The 17878-nt window shown below is 56.9% G+C and overlaps 1 protein-coding gene across 1 annotated transcript; it reads left to right on the forward strand.

Moving 5' to 3' along the window:
- Nucleotides 1-2655: 2655 nt before the first annotated feature.
- WNT4 (Wnt family member 4) lies at nucleotides 2656-17868 on the forward strand. The gene is made up of 5 exons (XM_075172058.1): nucleotides 2656-2832; nucleotides 14096-14331; nucleotides 16476-16607; nucleotides 16950-17092; nucleotides 17401-17868. The coding sequence occupies exons 1-5, from the start codon at nucleotides 2756-2758 to the stop codon at nucleotides 17866-17868; spliced, it is 1056 nt and encodes a 351-aa protein (XP_075028159.1). The 5' UTR covers nucleotides 2656-2755.
- The last annotated feature ends 10 nt before the right edge of the window (nucleotides 17869-17878 follow it).

Genomic DNA, 17878 nt, shown 5'->3' on the forward strand with positions numbered 1-17878 from the left:
CCCCAATTCCATATTCTGTCCGTTCACACTCATCATCTCCTCCACCGCAGAGGCTGTAAAATAAACACCCCTCCTGCCCCGCCACGCCGTTATCATCCCCGAAGACAGCTCACGCTGCACTTCCCTTCAGGGTGACTCACTCCAGATGTGTCTGCATCTGCTTTCCCTCTGGCATGGGGCTGCCGCCCATCACCCTGTGGACACCCTAGTCCCAACGCATCCCGTGGACGCGATCCAAAGCATCCCGTGGACGCGATCCCGTGCTGCAAATGGCCCGGCATTCGTGCTCTCTGCATATACCTCCCTTCCTGCTGGGTAAGTAAGATGGGCCCCTCCGCTCTACGCTGGCTTGAACCTCCTGCAGAAGGAGGTGGACATGCTCTACAACTCCTCGCCCAGGCCAGGAGAGGCGTCAAGGCAGGCATGTTGCAGGCAGAAGGTGGAAGTGAAAGGGAGGAAGGAGCAGACCCAGGGGAGAACATCTCCAGGGGTGCTGGGGCCAAGTGGCTGGCAACCTCTGCTGCTGCTAGCACGATGATGGAGCAGAGTGACCGGGGGGTCTGCCTTCGCAAACACCTCCTTGACCCACCTGCCCTTAACACAGGGCCGGGAAAATGAGTCTGGAGGTGCTGGGAGGGGACATCAGAGGGCAGAGGAGCATCCCACATCTTCCAGAGCACACGGGGCCCTGGGAAATCATACTATGGCATCTCGCAGAGGTCTTCCAGCTCATGTCAGGCACTCGCCATCACAGCTACCCCGAGAAGAGCCGCAGGGCGCCCTGAGCCTGCCAGCAGCACCACCAGCCCTGGCACCGGGAGCATCTCAGCCAAGGATGCTCCTCGGGCTGCAGGTGTCCACACCAGCGAGGGTGCCCCGGGACCCATGCAGAAATCTGGGACCACCCCTCTGGCTTCTCTTGAACTCTCTGGTGTTTCTCCTTGGGAGGGGAATAACGCATCCGAGGCCCAAAAATATGATATTCCCATGGACCCACGTGGCTCTGGCCAGCCAGCCATGGCCCTCTAACCTCTCATTCCCCTTAGCCTTTCAATTAGCTCTTGCCTTCCTGACGACTTCACTCAACACCCAGAGCGATTAGAAGCCAGAGGAAGGCCACGGCTTTGTCTCGAACGATGAGCCAGATTAATCAGCTCCAGTTGCACTGAATTACCCAGTCGGGGCTCACAGCAACAACCTCCGATTCACCGGCAAAGCAGCCAGCATCCCGCTTTCAACCGGGATAATCAGCAAGGACGTGAAAGCCAGATGAATGACTAGGTGAGGGTGGGCTGCCGCCTGTCAGGAGCTGGAATATAAGTCAAAGCACTTTGAAATTAAATCCTCGCTTTGACAGGGAACTAATGCAGAGATTTTAAAGTAGGTGTAATACACTTAGACAGGCATGTGTGCAGCCCAGTGCAAGTTGCCGTGCTTTGAATAAGTGTGTCCCGGCTACGCTGAGAGCAGGAAAATGGAGTTGAAAAGACAAAGGGAATTTTGAATAGCTCCAAACCAGCTTGGCAAGATTTTAGAGATGGTAGCAAGAGGTTTTAGTAATGGACCTAACTAACAACATTGTCAGGAGGAGATTTGGTGCACGGTTGTTGGCTGCCTGGGATCTTGGATTTCACACCAAGCAGCCATCTCGTGTCGCTCCTGGCTTGAAATTAAGTCATTTGTGCCCACGGGGACCACTGGGGATAGACGGAGGTATGGTGGGTGGGGGAGGAGACGGGGACCCCCACTGCATCTCTTGGCCTCCAACAGCAAGCCATGCTGCTGGTAGCTCCCGGGATTCCCAAGAGTTGACCTTTCCAGGCAACTTCAGAGGTGGATTTAAGCCTCGATACTTGGTCAAGCATCACCTTCCACGTGCGCAGCCCGGAGCCCATCACCAGAGCGCTGCGGCTGCTCTCCACGGGGGCACCAAGAGGGTTTGCAACCTCGTCCCTGCTGCCGGCTCTGGCTGCTATTCCCTCCCGATAGAACCCAGACCCCTCTCCTTGTTTGTGAATTTTCAAATGCCAAAATTTGGCATTTACGGCGAATCCTCAGAAACTGGGATCTGGGAAACCCCTCCCGATCGAAGGGGTGGTGGCTAAGGGGGAAGGCAGTCCCGGCGATGCCTAGGCTGCTCCCAGCAACAGGGAAACCCGAGGCTGCTCCAGGCCCCATCCCGAGGGTTCTGCTTTTTCACAGCCACACGGAAATTACCCTAAAAGCATCAAATGCGAGAAAAAAAACCCAAAACCTTCCTCCCCTTTTCCAGATGCTCCCATCTCTCCCTGCACCTCCAGGGAGAAGCAAACCCCCCCTCCAACCCCGGGCCCCGATCCCACCGCACCCACCAAACCCACCCAGGGGGGTCGTGGCCGTCGCTGCGGGGATTTTGCGGGGCGGGGGGGGAGCTGCAGCGGGACGCCGGCAGAGCCCCCGGTGCCCTCCCCGCCGCCGTCCCGCCTCCGGGGGTGTCCCCGGCGGCGGGTCCCGCCCAGGTAGCGGCGGAGCCGGGGCGGCCCCCGGGGCTGCTCCCGCCCCCGGCCCGCCCCCGGCCCGCCGCTCCATCCCGGGATGGGCCGGCCGAGCTGACAGTCGGGCTCGGCGGCCGCCGCGGGCGCATCCACCGGGCAGCGCCCGCCGCCGCCGCCGCTCCTGCCCGGTGCCCACCTGCGGCGGCGGCTGCCCCGGGCGGGTCGGGGGGGGGGGCTGCCGCCGCCGGCTCGGCTCGCTCTATCCCTGCCTGCCCTCCAGGATGAGCCCGGAGTATTTCCTGCGCTCCTTGCTGCTCATCATCCTCGCCACCTTCTCGGCCAACGCCAGCAACTGGCTGTGAGTAGCCGCGGGGCGAGGAGCGGGGAGAGGGGCGGGCGAGGGGCCGCCGACACTTGTTGATGCCCCCCGGGGGGCGGCGGAGCAGGTGCCGACCGGGGTCGGGCAGCATCGGGGGCACCTGCGGGGTGCATCGGGCCCGGGTACCCGCTGACCCCCCAAAGCAGTGCCGGCGGGGGTCGCAGCCTGCATCCCCGGGCAGGTGGGCTGTGGGGGATGCCGACCCTCCCCAGCCGCTCACGGGTGTTGTCGAGGCTGGTTATTGAGCCCCCGTCCCCTTTTTTTTTTGTCCTTAAGTTATGAATCCGGACCATGCCGGGGGAGGACGGAGGTCGGGGTGTCGGGTCGGAGCAGGGCCCGGGGGTTGGCGAGGCGCCGCGCGAGGGCCAGCGGTGCAGGGAAGGATTTGGCAGGGCTGGGGCGGCCGAGCGTGCCGGCCCCAGGGATTTGCGGCGGGCAGGGCTGCCCGCGCCCTGGACCCCCGTTCCTGGCGGGAGGACGGGTGGCGGGGGGCTGTTGCACGCTGCAGAGGAGCCCGGTGACATTGGGAACCCGCTGAACAAACGCCGAAATAATGTGTAAGGTAAACAGGGGCGGAAATTGTTCTGGAAAATTCCTGCGTGTTTGCCAAGGCGGTGGGACTGTCTTCTGGGGAGACCCCCCCGGGGCAGAGGGGATGGAGCACGACAGCACCTTCCCACCTAACTTTGACCGAAGGCGCCGGTTCCTCTTAATTAATCTTGTCTGGTGGGAGATGGCACTTCCCCTGCTCCCAGCGTCGCTGGCTGCCGTGAGCTAATTAGTTCCCGGTGCACGCGCCCAGCGGACCTGCTCTCAGGCTGGGAACGTGAGCCACCTCCATCTCACCTCCCCGGGTCTCCATCGGCAAGGGCAGGTACGCTGCGGCCGGGCGGGGAGTCCCTGGGGCTGTCGGCGTGAAAGATCCCGAGTGGCTCGTGCCTCTCCCGACACCCGTGCCCAGGTGGGCACGGTCCCACAGGCACATCCCCTGCGTGAGGAGTCCTCTCCCGTCTCTCCTGCCTTTAGATTTGGCTCGCTGGAGGCTGTGGGAGGTGGGTGGGTTTTGGAGGATGCTCCCTACGCCTGGGGAAAGTGCCAGGTCAGCGGCGTTCTCCAAGTGTCCTGCCCGTGGGAAAAGGTGCTCGCCCATCGGTAGCTGCCGGGGATGCGTTAGCACTTAGTCCTCCTCCCCTCCTCCTTTGCCAGATGGAGCGACTTGCGCGCCACGCGTCTCCGGCAAGTGGTGGGTGGATCATAGCAGCTATCAAGGTGGTCTTTTAAGCTGTCATGCTTTTGGTGAAGGTATATTGGGAACTGTGGGAGTGTTTTTCCTGCAGGGAGAAAGTCCTGCTGAGGAAGACGATGGCAGGTCCCTGGAGAGGAGCAGCCTCGGCTGCCCCGGGACGGGGCAGTGCCTGGCAAAGGGGGATTCCATGAGCGAGGTCGACAAACCACCCGGCGCGGATGCGCGGAGGTGGGACCCCCCCACCCCGGTGCCGTGCGCGGCTGGGACCGTATTTGGGAAGCCGAGGCGGAGGGGTGGCTGGCCGCAATGGACGGGGAGGGCTGCGTGCAGCCGTCCGTGCTGGCGAAGCGAGGGGTGGGCGCGGGGGGCTCGGCCGCGGGAGAGCGGAGGGCTCATTCCTGCCAACAGGGGAGGAAAAGCAGATACATTTCAGTGCGTTCGAAAGGAAGGGGGGTCAACTTTTTTTGATGCTGCAAATGTATCGTGATAAAAGGATCGTCCCCCGCTCGGTGCTTTTTATTCTTTGCCTTTAGGATTAAGACAATTCCCATTGTTTATCTTCTCACATCAGAAACAAAGGCTGCCGGAGGCAATAAACAGAGTTAGAAGGATCCCAGGAGTTATCAGATATTTGAGGAATGAGCGTGGCTCGTAGGTCTTCGCGAAGCCTCACGCGTGTGGGCTCCGGCGTGCTCTGCTTTATCGCAGAGCCGCCCGGGCGCTGCCAGCCCGCGCCCAGCACACCGGGGCCGATCCAGCCTCGCCGGGCGCATATTTCTGCACATAGGTGTGTGCGCTGGGTGGCAGCGCGCGGTGAAGTTTGCTTTTCCAGAAACCTGCTGGATTAGTGATTAAGCTCAGTCGTGACTTTTTTTTTTTTTTTTTCTTCCCTTTTCTTTCCTCCCCTCTAAAGCTTCTTTCGACCTGTCCGGACTCGCATTCCCCCAGCACTTCGGAGAGACGCCGCTTGCAACACTTGAGCTGAAGGTTTTCTGTAAGCCCGGCTTTGTGGGGAAGGGCTCGTTCTGGCCATGCAAATGGTGTCCTCTGAGCCACCCCATCCCACGGAAAAGGGAGACGGTGTAGGTGTCTCTGGGAGGGATCGCTCCGCTACAGCGAGCGTTGAGCTGGAAGGGACTTTGCCAAATCTTTTCATTAAACAGACCAAGCTACTTTCTCTCCGGTTAGGAAGCAAACCTCAGGTGTGTTTTCTCGGTGTCTTGAGTTTTGGGAGTCGCTGCTTGGCTTGCTGCCTATCCAGAAAACCTCTGCTCTCCAAATCTGCAGAGATGCTCTGTTCCCCCTTCTCGTGAAAGCCTCAGGCTTGCTTTTCCTCCTGCCTTCGGAGGCTCAGAGAGTTTTAAGTCTTCTCCTCCTGCCTCTTCAGGCACGGAATTGTAAAATGAAATAAAGGGCTGTAGTTAGTGCCTTTTAGATCTAGCACGGGAAGGTCCCTCTGGCTTCTGCTTTCTCTCTGGAGGAGTCCAGGGACGTGCTTTATACAGGGGAAACAGCCGAGTTACTTTCCAAAGCAACTCGCATTTCACAGACTCGATTCAGCTCTTGAACCTGCACGTGCAGTGGTGTGGTTGAATTTGGAAGCACACCCTCTCGGTGGTCCAAAACCATCCCCATGCTGGGGGTGTTTCAGCGACTGAGCACCTCTCTCAAGCTGGCGTGGGAGCGCAGGGCTCTGGTTTCGGTGGGAGGTAAGGGGGAAGCAGTCATGAGTTATTTATTTATTCATTTATTCGTCTATTTTGGAGGGAGGGAAGTTCCACCTGAAGAGGTGAACTAGAAAATGTGCAAAGTGGGGTGTGGATGTTAGCATCCACTGACAGCACACGGCACTGGGGCTGCTGTGAGCTGTGGCTCTTTGGGTGGTTTGAATGACGAGAGTCAATTCCCGTGCCTGGAAAACATCGGATACAACAGGGCAGGGGTCCGTTATGGGTGAGGCCCCTCGTTATCAAGCTATCTGGGAATCATTACAGCCTGTCTCCATTTTCTTGCAGCTAAAACTGGCTTTGGAGGAGGCTCTCCATATGGACGCTGAATAGCCTGAGATGCGGTTATGCCGCTGCAGAGCAGGGTGTGCCACCAGCAGCTCTGTCTACCCCCTATTTACGGGGGTTTAAAACTTCCATCCGGGCTTGAGACTTGGCTTAAAGGGCCAGGAGCACAGATGGGCTTTTAAACCCTTTAAAAAAATCAAATTTGAGCGCTCTGGGAAAGCTTGAAGACCTTGCAAGTGTCCGAACAAGCCTGGCTAAGCAGCTGCTCTCTAATATTAACCACTTTCGAGGGCTGGAGAGGGAGGGATAAAAGGAGTTTGGGTTTCTCTGGCCCCCTTTCATCTGAATGTCACAAGGTGCTTTGCAAACGTGGGGCCCGATTCTCCGGGCTCATCCCTGCCAGCCTGGCAGTGGGGACATTGCAAGGGAGCCTGAACACTCGTTTTGTGCATTTTGTGCCGGTTTGGGTCATTCTGCAACGTAGAGGATTTGGGAAGAAGCACGCCTGGGTCCTACACTTGCATCTCTCTGTTTTTAAACTTGATTTTTTTTTAAAGTGAGTGTCCCCAGCTTTGGTAGCGGGAACAGCTTGCTTCGCCTTGAGCCTGGCTTGGTTGAATTTTGTACGAGATTCTTTGCATTGTCGTTGCGACCCTCCCATTTTCCACCTGACGAGGAACCGGTCCAGCATTTTCCCGGAGGATGCCGTGCCGCCGCGGCGCTGATTCGGCAGGTGCAGGTAGCTGCAGGGCAGAACTGCTCCTGCCCAGCCCCGCTCCCCTCCCCGCGCTCTTGTTTTTTGGTGCCAGGACAACGTCAAGAAGGTTCCCCGGTCACGTCTGCTCTGACGGACGAGATGGCGGATTGCACCGACTGGGTTTGATGGAGAATTTCCTTGCTTTGAGGGCCACTGCAGGGGTGGATGAGTCGCTCTCCACTTTTGGGGTGCCCGGAGCGTCTTTGCATTGCTCTGGGGATCCTGCCGGGTCCGTGAGGTTGGTGCATGCAACCAGTGACACCCATTCCCCGAGGGCATGGGGATGGAGAGCTAAACCGGCAGCCTCCATTGGAAATATTTTTTATTTATTCATTTATTTATAAGTCTTGCCGCTTCTGACAAAACCAGCTAATTTTAGCTCAGCCGTGAAAACAGACTGGCTTTAAGGGTTGCATCCTGCAGAGGCAAGAGACCTCTGCTAATCTTGGCGCTGGACTTCCAGCCAGCTTGGCTTGTCTCTGAGCTCTGGTCCTGCCTGGCAGCAAGACTTCAGGGCTGCGTTTGCCAGGGTGTAGGAGGGATCCGTGCTCTCTGGCTCCTCAGCGGTGATGGGCATTTTTGTTTTTTCCTAAGGAAGCCTCGAATAAAACTATTCCCCAATCTTTAGTAGCACAGCCTTATTCTAGGGAGGATGGACACGAGCGAGATAAAACCACCCTGCACCCCAGGTTGTGCAGAATTGGATCAGCTCCAAATACGAGCAACAGCAAGAAGCAGATTTTTTTGCAATGGTTTGCTATGACTCCATGAGTCAGAACCGGACTTTTGCACTGAAGCAAAAAAGTGTTTATGTTACTCTGCTGAGAGCCACTGTCCTTTCGATTAATTCATCCTTGCGGATGGAGAGAAATGCATTACAGCCGTTTATTTGGGATTTCTTAAAATGATGAAATTGCTGAGCAATCCTGGAGGTTAACAGTTTCCAGGAGGTTCTTCCGTATTTCCTTACAAGTGCAACGATGCTGGCTCTTACAATACTTGGTGTTTTTTTTTTTCTTAAAGCTTGAAAGCCTTGCAAATCCACACAAAAAAAAAAAATCTCAGTCATTCAAGGCTGCTCGAATGACAAACTCTGCTCTGGATACAAAGTGCAGGTAACCTTGGTTTGGCTCCAGCCGCCGGGTGTCTGCCCCCCATGCCTGTGGGTGACCCCCGACAGCATCCTCCAGGCTCTCCAGGAGCTGCTGCCGTGGGCTGTTGCGGTTTGCAGCTGGGAAGGTGGCGGGCAGGATCTGGCTGGCTCAGCAGAACCGGAGCCAGTATTGTGCTTTCATAAAATTACTTGGGGAAAAAATTAATTGAGTATCTTGGCCGATGGAGAGCAGCCTGGGGTCTGTTGCAAGTTGGGCGAGATCAAACTAATCCTGCAGAAGGCTTCTCTCGCCACGTATTTGCAAATTCTGATCGAAACTAAAAACTCATCAGATTTTCTCCAACCAGGTCTAGCCTGAAGCGCTGCACGAGGGGAACTCCCACAGAGCTCAGCCCGGTGGCCTGCACTTGCCTCCTCTTGCAACGAGGCATTGCTCGAGCCCAGCAGTAGCTGCCATTGACTTAGAAAGGAAGATGCGGTAAAGGATATTTCCTACACATCCAAAGCAGATTTCCAAAGTGGACACTGCTCTCGGGGTCTTCCCAGCTTCCATCCTGGTCTTCCCAGCTTCCATCCTGGTCTTCCTCATCCCAACGTGGAGATGTTGCCCCAGGGTGCTCAGAAAGCCAAGAAGCAGGCTTGGGACCAGCAACTGGGCCATCTCGCTGTCCCCAGAGCCTTGTGATGGGGGAGGCAGGCCACCACCAATGGTTGGTGCATGGGTAGGTGGGTGTTTGCTGGGTGCACACGGTGTTAGGTGCAGGGTCCAAGGTGTGGGGGGGACAGGATTTGAGCTGTAGGTTCACCTTCGAGCTCAGGCGGCGGAGCTGCACCCTCAGGTCTGTAGGCAGGTAATGGTGAGCGTGGCAATGCCTCCCCCTGTTTTGGGGGAGACTGTTTTGGCAGCTGCTAATTGGAGGTGGAGATTAGGGTGTGAAAAGCAGAGTTTCAGCCAAGAGATGAAACGCGCAGTAACTGTGACAGGAAGGACCAAGCCAGAGAGCTGCTTTTCTTCCAGGGAAGAAACCAGCCAGGCTCTCAGATGATGATTTTGTAAATCATGGTTTACACTTAGAAGGGATGGAAAGGCAGGATATCTAATCCCAGGAGGGGGATGCCTTGTCTCTGGGAGGGACGTGTCCTGCTGAAGAACCATCAGCTGGATAAGGGCAACCTTGCAGGTTGCAGGTCTCCAGCAGATCCTGCCAGGGGCATGCCAAGTTGGCAGACCTGCTGAACCATGCCAAGTATGTGGGTGGTACCTACAAGCTTGGCCATGCTGGCACAGGGGAAGTGGTACTAAGCCCAGCGTGGGACACCAAGAGAAAGCACGTGGGCTCTTTGGCCCACCTAGAGCATCCTTTGACCTGCCAATCCTGGGACATCTCCCCATGCCTTCTTTCTGCTTGGAAGGGAAAAACAAGAAGGAAAAGATGATCCCCTTCTCCATAGCTGCATGTGCCTGGTCAGTACATCTCTCTCTTTGCATCTATCTCCACGCGCTTCTGGTTTTTGCATCCTAAACAAGCCTTTTCTTCTTCCTCAGAGGAAATCTTTCTGCACAAGGCAGTCTCAACCCTAAATACATCCCCGAGTCACTGGCTGACCATACATCCAGCCAGAAGAGGCACAGGGACGCACTGCTGATCCAGGCTGACTTTGTTGCTCCGTGAGCAGGGAGGATGTTTGCAGAGGCTGCCTCTCGGAGAGGAGCAGAGCTGGAGCATCTCCGCAATTCAAGACTTGAACAAGCCCTTTGTGGCCTTGGCCAGGCAGGTATCCCAGGCAGGTTGGGTGTTTGCTGAACAGGGTGAAGCTTCTGAGCTCTTCCGACTTCTCAGCATCTCTGAGTGATGTATCAGTGATACCACCGGCCTGGGTCCGACGGTAACCATCTTCAGGAAAGTATTCCCAAAATGAGAAAATATGAAGAGTTTTCACACTTGAAACTCATTTGTTTAAATAAAAGGAACACCGGAGATTTCTGCTTTCTCCAAGACATCCGCTACATCTTCCCTGACCCACCTCTATTGAGAATTTGACAATGACTCCAATTTCCACACCTTCCCACGGCAGGGGATCCCCTCCCCTTCTGGCTCCATCTGCCAACCGCTGTGGCTCTTCCAGTGTCTTCTTGTCATTCCACCAATTATTCTTCCTCCTGAAATTATTATCATCATTTTTATTTAAATAGGGCCTTCCCCCCCCCCCCCCGGCTTTTCAAAGCTCACTGGATTTGAAGTTTCCTTATTTGCCATCTTGCAGGGTGGATCAACTGCAGCTGCTTAAATTACGGGGCTTCAATCTTGATCTATATGCTGTGGATGGAAAAAAAAAAGGAAGAGCTTTCTGTCAGCTCTGTGTTAAATCAGTGACTTTTATTAAAAGGGAGCTTGTTCTGCAAGTGACTCGTCTGGATTTAAAAGCAGAAGAAACGAAACATAAATCTCATGATGAAGTAAGAAGACAAAACTTGAACAAATGGCTTGGACAGCAGCTCACCCCTTGAAACATTCTTTGCCCAATCTTGGAAAAGGAAGAAAATATGCCATTATTTGGGGTTTTTTTTCCACAAGCAGGGCTGTTTTGAGGCTGCATGTGAGACTTAAGTCATAATCTAGAGCTCTGCACAGCAATCCAGGTGTGACATCAGGATGGAGATCTGCACCGAGACCTTGCAGAGGGCAGGAACTGTTGGGTTTGCTCCTGTTGTACCCATCTTGCTGTCTGCGTGGGTAGAGGGAGAAAGGCTTTGTCCGTGGTTTTTACCACCTCAGTCCAGGAAAACGAAGTTTGGAGCGAGGTCCTCGTTAAGGACCAGGCGCAGTGCTAGAGCCGGGTTTCCATGGTGACCGTAGGATGTTGCAGATGGGTTTGGTGCCTTGCTTGGGCTCCACAGCCCTGAGGAACACTCGTGAGCCATGGGGTGGAAGCATCTTTGAGTGCTGGTGAGGGCAGAGCACGTTTCCCAGCTCTTATCTCGCCCTTCAGCTGCCCAGAGAAGGGAAAAGAGGCGAGATGTTTCTGCCCGGTGCCCCTGAACGTGGTGTAGAGAGATGCCATGTGAAAGCCTCAAAGCTGAGGTCCTTCAGCAAAGGTCCTTCCTTACGTCCTTGACTCAACCTCTGGATCCTTCCTGGACCAGGGACCGGGATGGGAGCCTCCCCACCACCAAAAAAATGCCTCGTTTGGAAAGCAGTGGTGGTACTCATGGGATGTAGGAGCCTGGTAGCAAGCTGGGACTTTGATGGGGCCATGGCATTTTAGGCAGAGTTGCCTCCATCCCCAAGGAGAGGCAGACACACGCGGGCTGAGGAGGGGTGATGGCACACAGAGGATCTGTCATGGGGGAGAGAGGCCAGAGCACCGTTCTGGATAGCTTCATCTTATTTGCCTGCCTTGCAAAACAAATTACCAGACCTGTTCTTGGAGAGCTGTACCTAGCTTTGAAGCATCCTTGGCCTTCATTTTATCATCCCAAACAGCATCAAATGCTTGTTGGGGAGGCATCTTATCAGGCGCATCTACTTGGAAAGGCTTGAAAGACCCTTGTCACGTTTTTCTTCATGTGTGCTTTGAATTTATAGCTCCCCATTGCCTGGAGAAACCCACCGAGCTGGGAAATATATTAGAAAAGGAGATGATGCCCCCATCCTGAGCAGAGCTGATATTAATGTGGCTGCTACACCTGCGGCACGGCTCTCTCCTGCCAAGGTGCCTGCAGTCGGACTGGGCACTGATTCATCGACAGGACTGGCCGTGCTGCGTTGCCGGAGCTGGTTCCCTGGTATGATAAATGCTGCTTAAGTTGCAGGAGGGGGGAAAAAGCCAAATCAGCACAAGGGGTTAGTACTGGAGGCAGAATCTGATTTTCTTGGCTTCCAGGCTCAAAGCTGATCAACCGACCCGTGGTGTCTTGGGATGAATCTCACCACCCTGCTGTACGTCAGCTTCCCCGTGCCCAAACTGAAATGATGGCTGGACCTGGGAGGGGACAGAGCTGTCACAGTCACTCCGGGCTTGCTCGGCATCAAACATCCTCAAAGCTCCCGAGGGTGGTTTGGTGCCTTCACCCTGGGTCAGCCGAGTGCAGCGAGATGCAGGAACAGCAATTGTCGCACCCCATGTCCGGGACCGCAGCACGGGAACGGGGACACTCATCGCATGGTGTGGGGACCAGCAGAAAGGTGACAACCCTGGGTTTTGGCCACGGTGGGGTTTCCAAGCCAGCCGTGCGCCTCAGGGAGCCACGCAGCCGGTCCTCTGCAAAGAGGGCTGTGCCCTTGGAGGAGCAGAAAGCCTTGGGCAAAGATGCTTAGCTGGTATAAAGGCTAGAAAAGAACTTGGCTCTGAAACCACGGCAGCCTGCCACTTCCCGCTGTCCGAGAGGCGTTGCATCAAGTGATCTCCACGCACAAGGAAAGCTGAATGCTTTTGACGGCTAGCCATGCAGACTCCCCACGGACGCTGCAAGCCAAGCCGGCTTTCTCACCATCTCCCACGGCCCCCCAGTTGTAAGCGTGAAACCAAGCTGGTGAATAATTCTGCTGATGCACAGAAGAGAAAATCCTGTTCTCTCCTCCTGGGGCAAACTGGCAGGGCTAATGGGAGGAAGAGGCTGTGACAACTTGATTTTGTGGCTGAAGTCAGCAGATCTGGCTCCTGGGACACATGGGAACAGGCAGGGAGCAGGAGCCACTTTTGCACAGTCACTTCTCGGAGGCGAGCAGGGCTTCAAAGGAAAAATCCTTAGCAGGATGTCGCAACTTGGGAGGAGGAGGAAAAAAACAAGCAAACAAAAAAACCCACAAGCTCTGTAGGGCTGGGAAATGCAGAGTCAAGGAATGAGGTTTCCAAAAAGCCTTCGCTCGGTGCTCGCATCTCTGTGCAGACGAGGTAGCGACGTGAGCTGACGCTGGCGATTCCTGAGGACGTTAAAGCTCGGTGCAGGTGCAAGCGTGAGTTTTGCCTGTCCAGTGCAGGGATCTCCCTTCTCCACGGCAGGATGGGGGCTCCACTGGTGGCAGTGTCACTTCAAGTGGGTGGCAGCAGCCACGGGAAGGAGGGGGGCTCAGCTAGGCGTGCGCCGGCACAGATAGAGGATCTGGGATTATCCAACAGCCTGATGAGCTGTGTGGGTCTATCTTAAAACCCCTCTGGGATCCAGACGCTGGGGCAGGAGGATGGACCTGGGAAATGCAGTGGGTTGGGTTACTGGGATGTGCAGGATGGACCATCGTGCCCACGTGCTCGGTGGGGAGATGCCAAGATCTCGCGGGGGTGCTTGCCCCGAAAGGGTGAGAGTCGTCTTCTTCCTAATGCTGTCACTCAAGAGCAGCTCTGTAACTCCTTCTGCTGAGGATGGGGTGATGGAAAGCAGAGCACGCGGTCACCTCCACGCAGGGCCAGTCTTTTCCAGGTCAGCAAAGACCTCGTGGCCATGTTCACGAGCTGGGCTGGCGGAGGAGATGCCCAGAGTGTGCAGGCTCCTGACTCCGTCCTCCCCACTTCAAGCCCTGCTCGAATCCCAAGTGTCGGGAAACCTGGCAGCTCCCGGAGGCCATCCTTGCCTGCTGGGGGCCGGGGGGAGCTAAAAGCAGGCTCCAGGAGGGAAGTGGTTTGGAGGATGATGTTTGTCAGTGATGAGCACACAGCCACGCTGCGGGAGCAGTGTGGCAGCTGGAGCTGGCAGCCGAGCGCCTGTCCTGCTTGTTTTGGCTGACTTCAGAGACCTCTGGCTTTTCCTAGTAGCACTTGGATGTGCCGGTACTCAGGAGACCTGACCGGGCACATTCAGACAACGCCGAAAATATCTTCCTTGCAGGCAATAGAGGCAAAGGGGAGCCAGCAGCTGGGCTCCCCAAGAGACGGGGGACCAGGCTGCAGAGGGATGGTTGTTTTGCTTGGGCTTTTTCTCTGCCAGCCAAAAACGCATCCTTTGGATCCGCCGCAGCGGCACATTTAAGGTGACCCCAGATGGGCACCAGGTCTCAGCTGTGGAGGGGATGAGAGGTCTCCTCGCTTTCTGCGGTGCAGGGTGTCCCAGCTGAAGATGGGTTCATGCTCCCCCAACCCTTGCCTCTAACCAGTTGTGCTGGCTGTCGCCGCAGGTACCTGGCGAAGCTGTCTTCAGTGGGGAGCATCTCCGAGGAGGAGACCTGCGAGAAGCTGAAGGGCTTGATCCAGCGCCAGGTGCAGATGTGCAAGAGGAACCTGGAGGTGATGGACTCGGTGCGGCGCGGAGCCCAGCTGGCCATCGAGGAGTGCCAGTACCAATTCCGCAACCGCCGCTGGAACTGCTCCACGCTGGACACCCTGCCCGTCTTCGGCAAGGTGGTGACGCAAGGTGAGCCGGGAGGACACGCGCCTGGGGTGCTGCTGCGTGGGGGGATGGCTGCAGCAGCAGTCCGGTGGGCTGCAGGCAGGTTTTGCTTGCTTGCCCCTGAGCCAGCGGCTGGGGAGAGTAGGGAACAGCCCAGTGTTGGATCTTGCGGCGGATGGGTCCTCCCTGGGCCTTTCAGCAGGGCTCTTCTGATGGCGTTGGGGCAGCATATCCAGACCCCTGCAGTTCCCCAGCTGCTGGGTGCTTCCTCTCCCGACCCTTTTTCACACCCAGCGGTTGCCCATCACATGGAGGCACCAGCCCAGGGCATCTGGAGAGCCTGGACCTTTTAAAAGACACGCTAAGTTCGAGCAGGGCCCTAAAGTCACCCTGCGGTCTAATCTCTGCCCCGCCAAGCCCAGGAGCTTCGCTCCGCAAAGCCCCAGCTGCAGCGGGATGCTGGATTTATTCGGTCTCTTCTCCGGGCAGCGCCGAAGCGGTGACCACTGCCAGACCGGCGTGCCGCTCTCGAGCGAAGCCGTCTGCGGGCGAGACCTTGGGAGGACAGCCCTCTGCCGCCCGATGCGAGTAAAACACACGGCGGCTGGACCCTCCGAGGACAGCATCATCGCCCGCCACCACCCAGCTGCCAGCCTTCAGGGGGGATTTATGGCCCCCAGCCCCTCCGATCCCAGCTGCACGCAGGCGTCCCGGAGGCACAGGGCTGTGAGCAAACCAAGCAAGGACCCAGAGCATCGGGGTGAGGAGGGGAAAGCCCCTCTGCAACCCCTGGAAGACCACCGAAGCGGCCCTTGCCTCCCCTCGGGTGCATCTCTGATGCACCGTCTTGCTTCCCATCCCCAGGACCCATAGACCAAAGCCTCCCCCCCGGCTCCTTGTTTGACTTTCCTCCCCTCCACGCAGGGGTGAAGATCTCTTCTTGTGAAGGTTCAGGGACTGGAAATACCAGAAATACCAGAAACTAAAAGTCGTTTCTTTTTAGGCAGCCACAGCACAAACCGACCAACACGATCCTACTATTAACCTCGATTAACTTGGAGGCGGTTCAGTCCCCGCGCTGGCTGGGTCCTCCCCAGCCACTGCCGCCCGGGCCAGATTACAGCTGGGCCACCAAAGTCTGGGCTGCGACCACCAAAGTAGCTGCCCTCTGTCCGACTGGCGAGCTGGGGCGATGTCTGCTTGCAAGCCATCCCCCTCCTCTACCCCTAGCATGGGACAATCCCAAACGCCAACCCTCCTTGCTCCGAGACGGAGAGGCTGTGTCCTCAACCGGCCTCGGAGGACGGTGGGGATTTGGGTGTTGCAAGAGCTGATCCCGGGCCATGCCGCCCTGTGTGTTTATGCCCAGGGATGTCCCCTGACTTCCCAAACGAGCTCTTCCTAACCCTGTGGCACCACATAGGTAGACGCAAGAGCTGGGAAGGGGCTGCAACCCTGGGGACCAGCGTGGTTTTGCAAGGCGCTTTGGGAACGGAGCGGGGTTTTGCAGGGTAGTTTTGGGAGGTGCTGGGAGCTACAGGATCCTGTGTGAGAGGATGGCAAGGATCTGCAGCTGCAGGGGATGTTCCTGGGTGTGGAAAGCAGCCAACTATTTTGGATGCAGGAGAGATTTCATGGCAGAGGTGCCCTGCCAGCACCAGGCAAGCTCCGTATGAGCTCCGGAGAGCTCTCCCCACATTGGCAACACAGCCTTCGCATCTCCCTCATTGCCAGGTTATAATTTGCCCATCGCATTCATGTTTTTAACCTTGTGGGGCAGTTCCCAGCTCCTTCACTATTGCAAGACAGGGCTCTCACTGCTGCAAACGATCTCCCAGCGCCGAGATGTCTCTGCTGAGACTGGTCCAGGCTTGGCACTAAGCAAAGCGCGTGCGGGGGAGTGGGGATGATGAGCGTTCTGCGTGGGGTTCCCCATCTTGGGAGGAAGAGATGGAGCAAAGGGCTTGACTCGATAGCTCCGCATCTTTGCCGAGAGCCAGTTTTCAGACCAGCTTTTCCAGGGGGTTTATGTGCAACACCAGCGTTAGGAGGGAAGAAGAGCAGAGACAGCAGCACACGAAGCGCCTTTGGCTACCTGGCTCCAGAAAGCCCTCCGGCACGTCTCGGACTTGCTGCCACATTTCCCACCATCGTTTGTGCTGTTGCAGGGACGCGGGAGGCAGCATTCGTCTATGCCATCTCTTCGGCAGGGGTGGCCTTCGCAGTGACCCGAGCCTGCAGCAGCGGCGAGCTGGACAAGTGTGGATGTGACCGCACGGTGCAGGGGGGCAGCCCACAGGGTAAGAATCGAGCGGGGATGTAAAACGGCCGAGCGTGGAAATGCCCATTCTCTGGAGCCATCCAGAAAGGAAGTAAAAAAGAAAAAAAAAAGCCTCCTGTTAGTCTACAGGGTCCCTCAAAAAGGCATCTGGGAGCATCACCCACGGGACAGAGAAAGCATCTTGTCCGTGTCCCCCGCCCTGGGCCATGCTCCCAGCTTCCCCAGTCCCCTAGGCAGCCCAGCCTAGTGGGGGGCGAGACAGAAGAGGGGGCAGGTCAGCTGTGGTTTAGCAAGAGCAGGGCTGGGGAGGATGAGCAAGGCAGGCCGGCTGTATCTGCCTCATCCGTGCTCTCTGCCTTAGGCTTCCAGTGGTCGGGCTGCTCCGATAACATCGCCTACGGCGTGGCCTTCTCCCAGTCCTTCGTCGACGTCCGCGAGAGGAGCAAAGGAGCTTCTTCCAACAGAGCGTTAATGAACCTCCACAACAACGAGGCAGGGAGGAAGGTAACGGTGAGGGGGAAACCTGGGCAGCTGGTGCGGCTCTGCAGCATCCCAGTTGGGGTCTGCAGCGTCCCAGTTGGGGTCTGCAGCGTCCCAGTTGGGGTCTGCAGCGTCCCAGTTGGGGTCTGCAGCGTCCCAGTTGGGGTCTGCAGCCACTGCTGGAGCCTGTTTGGCTTCATTTCATCCCATCAGCTCACGTGCATCAGCATCGCTTTCTGCACGACCCTTCCAGACCCCGTACGCCGCACCCTTCTTGCTGTGTCCATCCCGAGCTGACCGTCCCGTCTCGTTTCTCGTGTCTGTTCCTCCAGGCGATCCTGAACAACATGCGGGTGGAGTGCAAGTGTCACGGCGTGTCAGGCTCGTGCGAGTTCAAGACGTGCTGGAAAGCCATGCCCCCCTTCCGCAAAGTGGGCAACGTCCTGAAGGAGAAATTCGACGGTGCCACGGAGGTCGAGCAGAGCGAGATCGGATCCACCAAAGTGCTGGTGCCCAAAAATTCCCAGTTCAAGCCGCACACGGACGAGGACCTCGTCTACCTGGACTCCAGTCCCGACTTCTGTGACCACGACCTCAAGAACGGGGTGCTGGGCACCAGCGGCCGGCAGTGCAACAAGACCTCCAAGGCTATCGATGGCTGCGAGCTGATGTGCTGCGGCCGGGGCTTTCATACGGACGAAGTGGAGGTTGTGGAAAGGTGCAGCTGCAAATTCCACTGGTGCTGCTCCGTCAAGTGCAAACCCTGCCATCGGGTGGTGGAAATCCATACGTGCCGGTGATGCACGGAGG

This window comes from Calonectris borealis, chromosome 23, assembly GCF_964195595.1.
Source record: "Calonectris borealis chromosome 23, bCalBor7.hap1.2, whole genome shotgun sequence".
Taxonomy (NCBI): domain Eukaryota; kingdom Metazoa; phylum Chordata; class Aves; order Procellariiformes; family Procellariidae; genus Calonectris; species Calonectris borealis.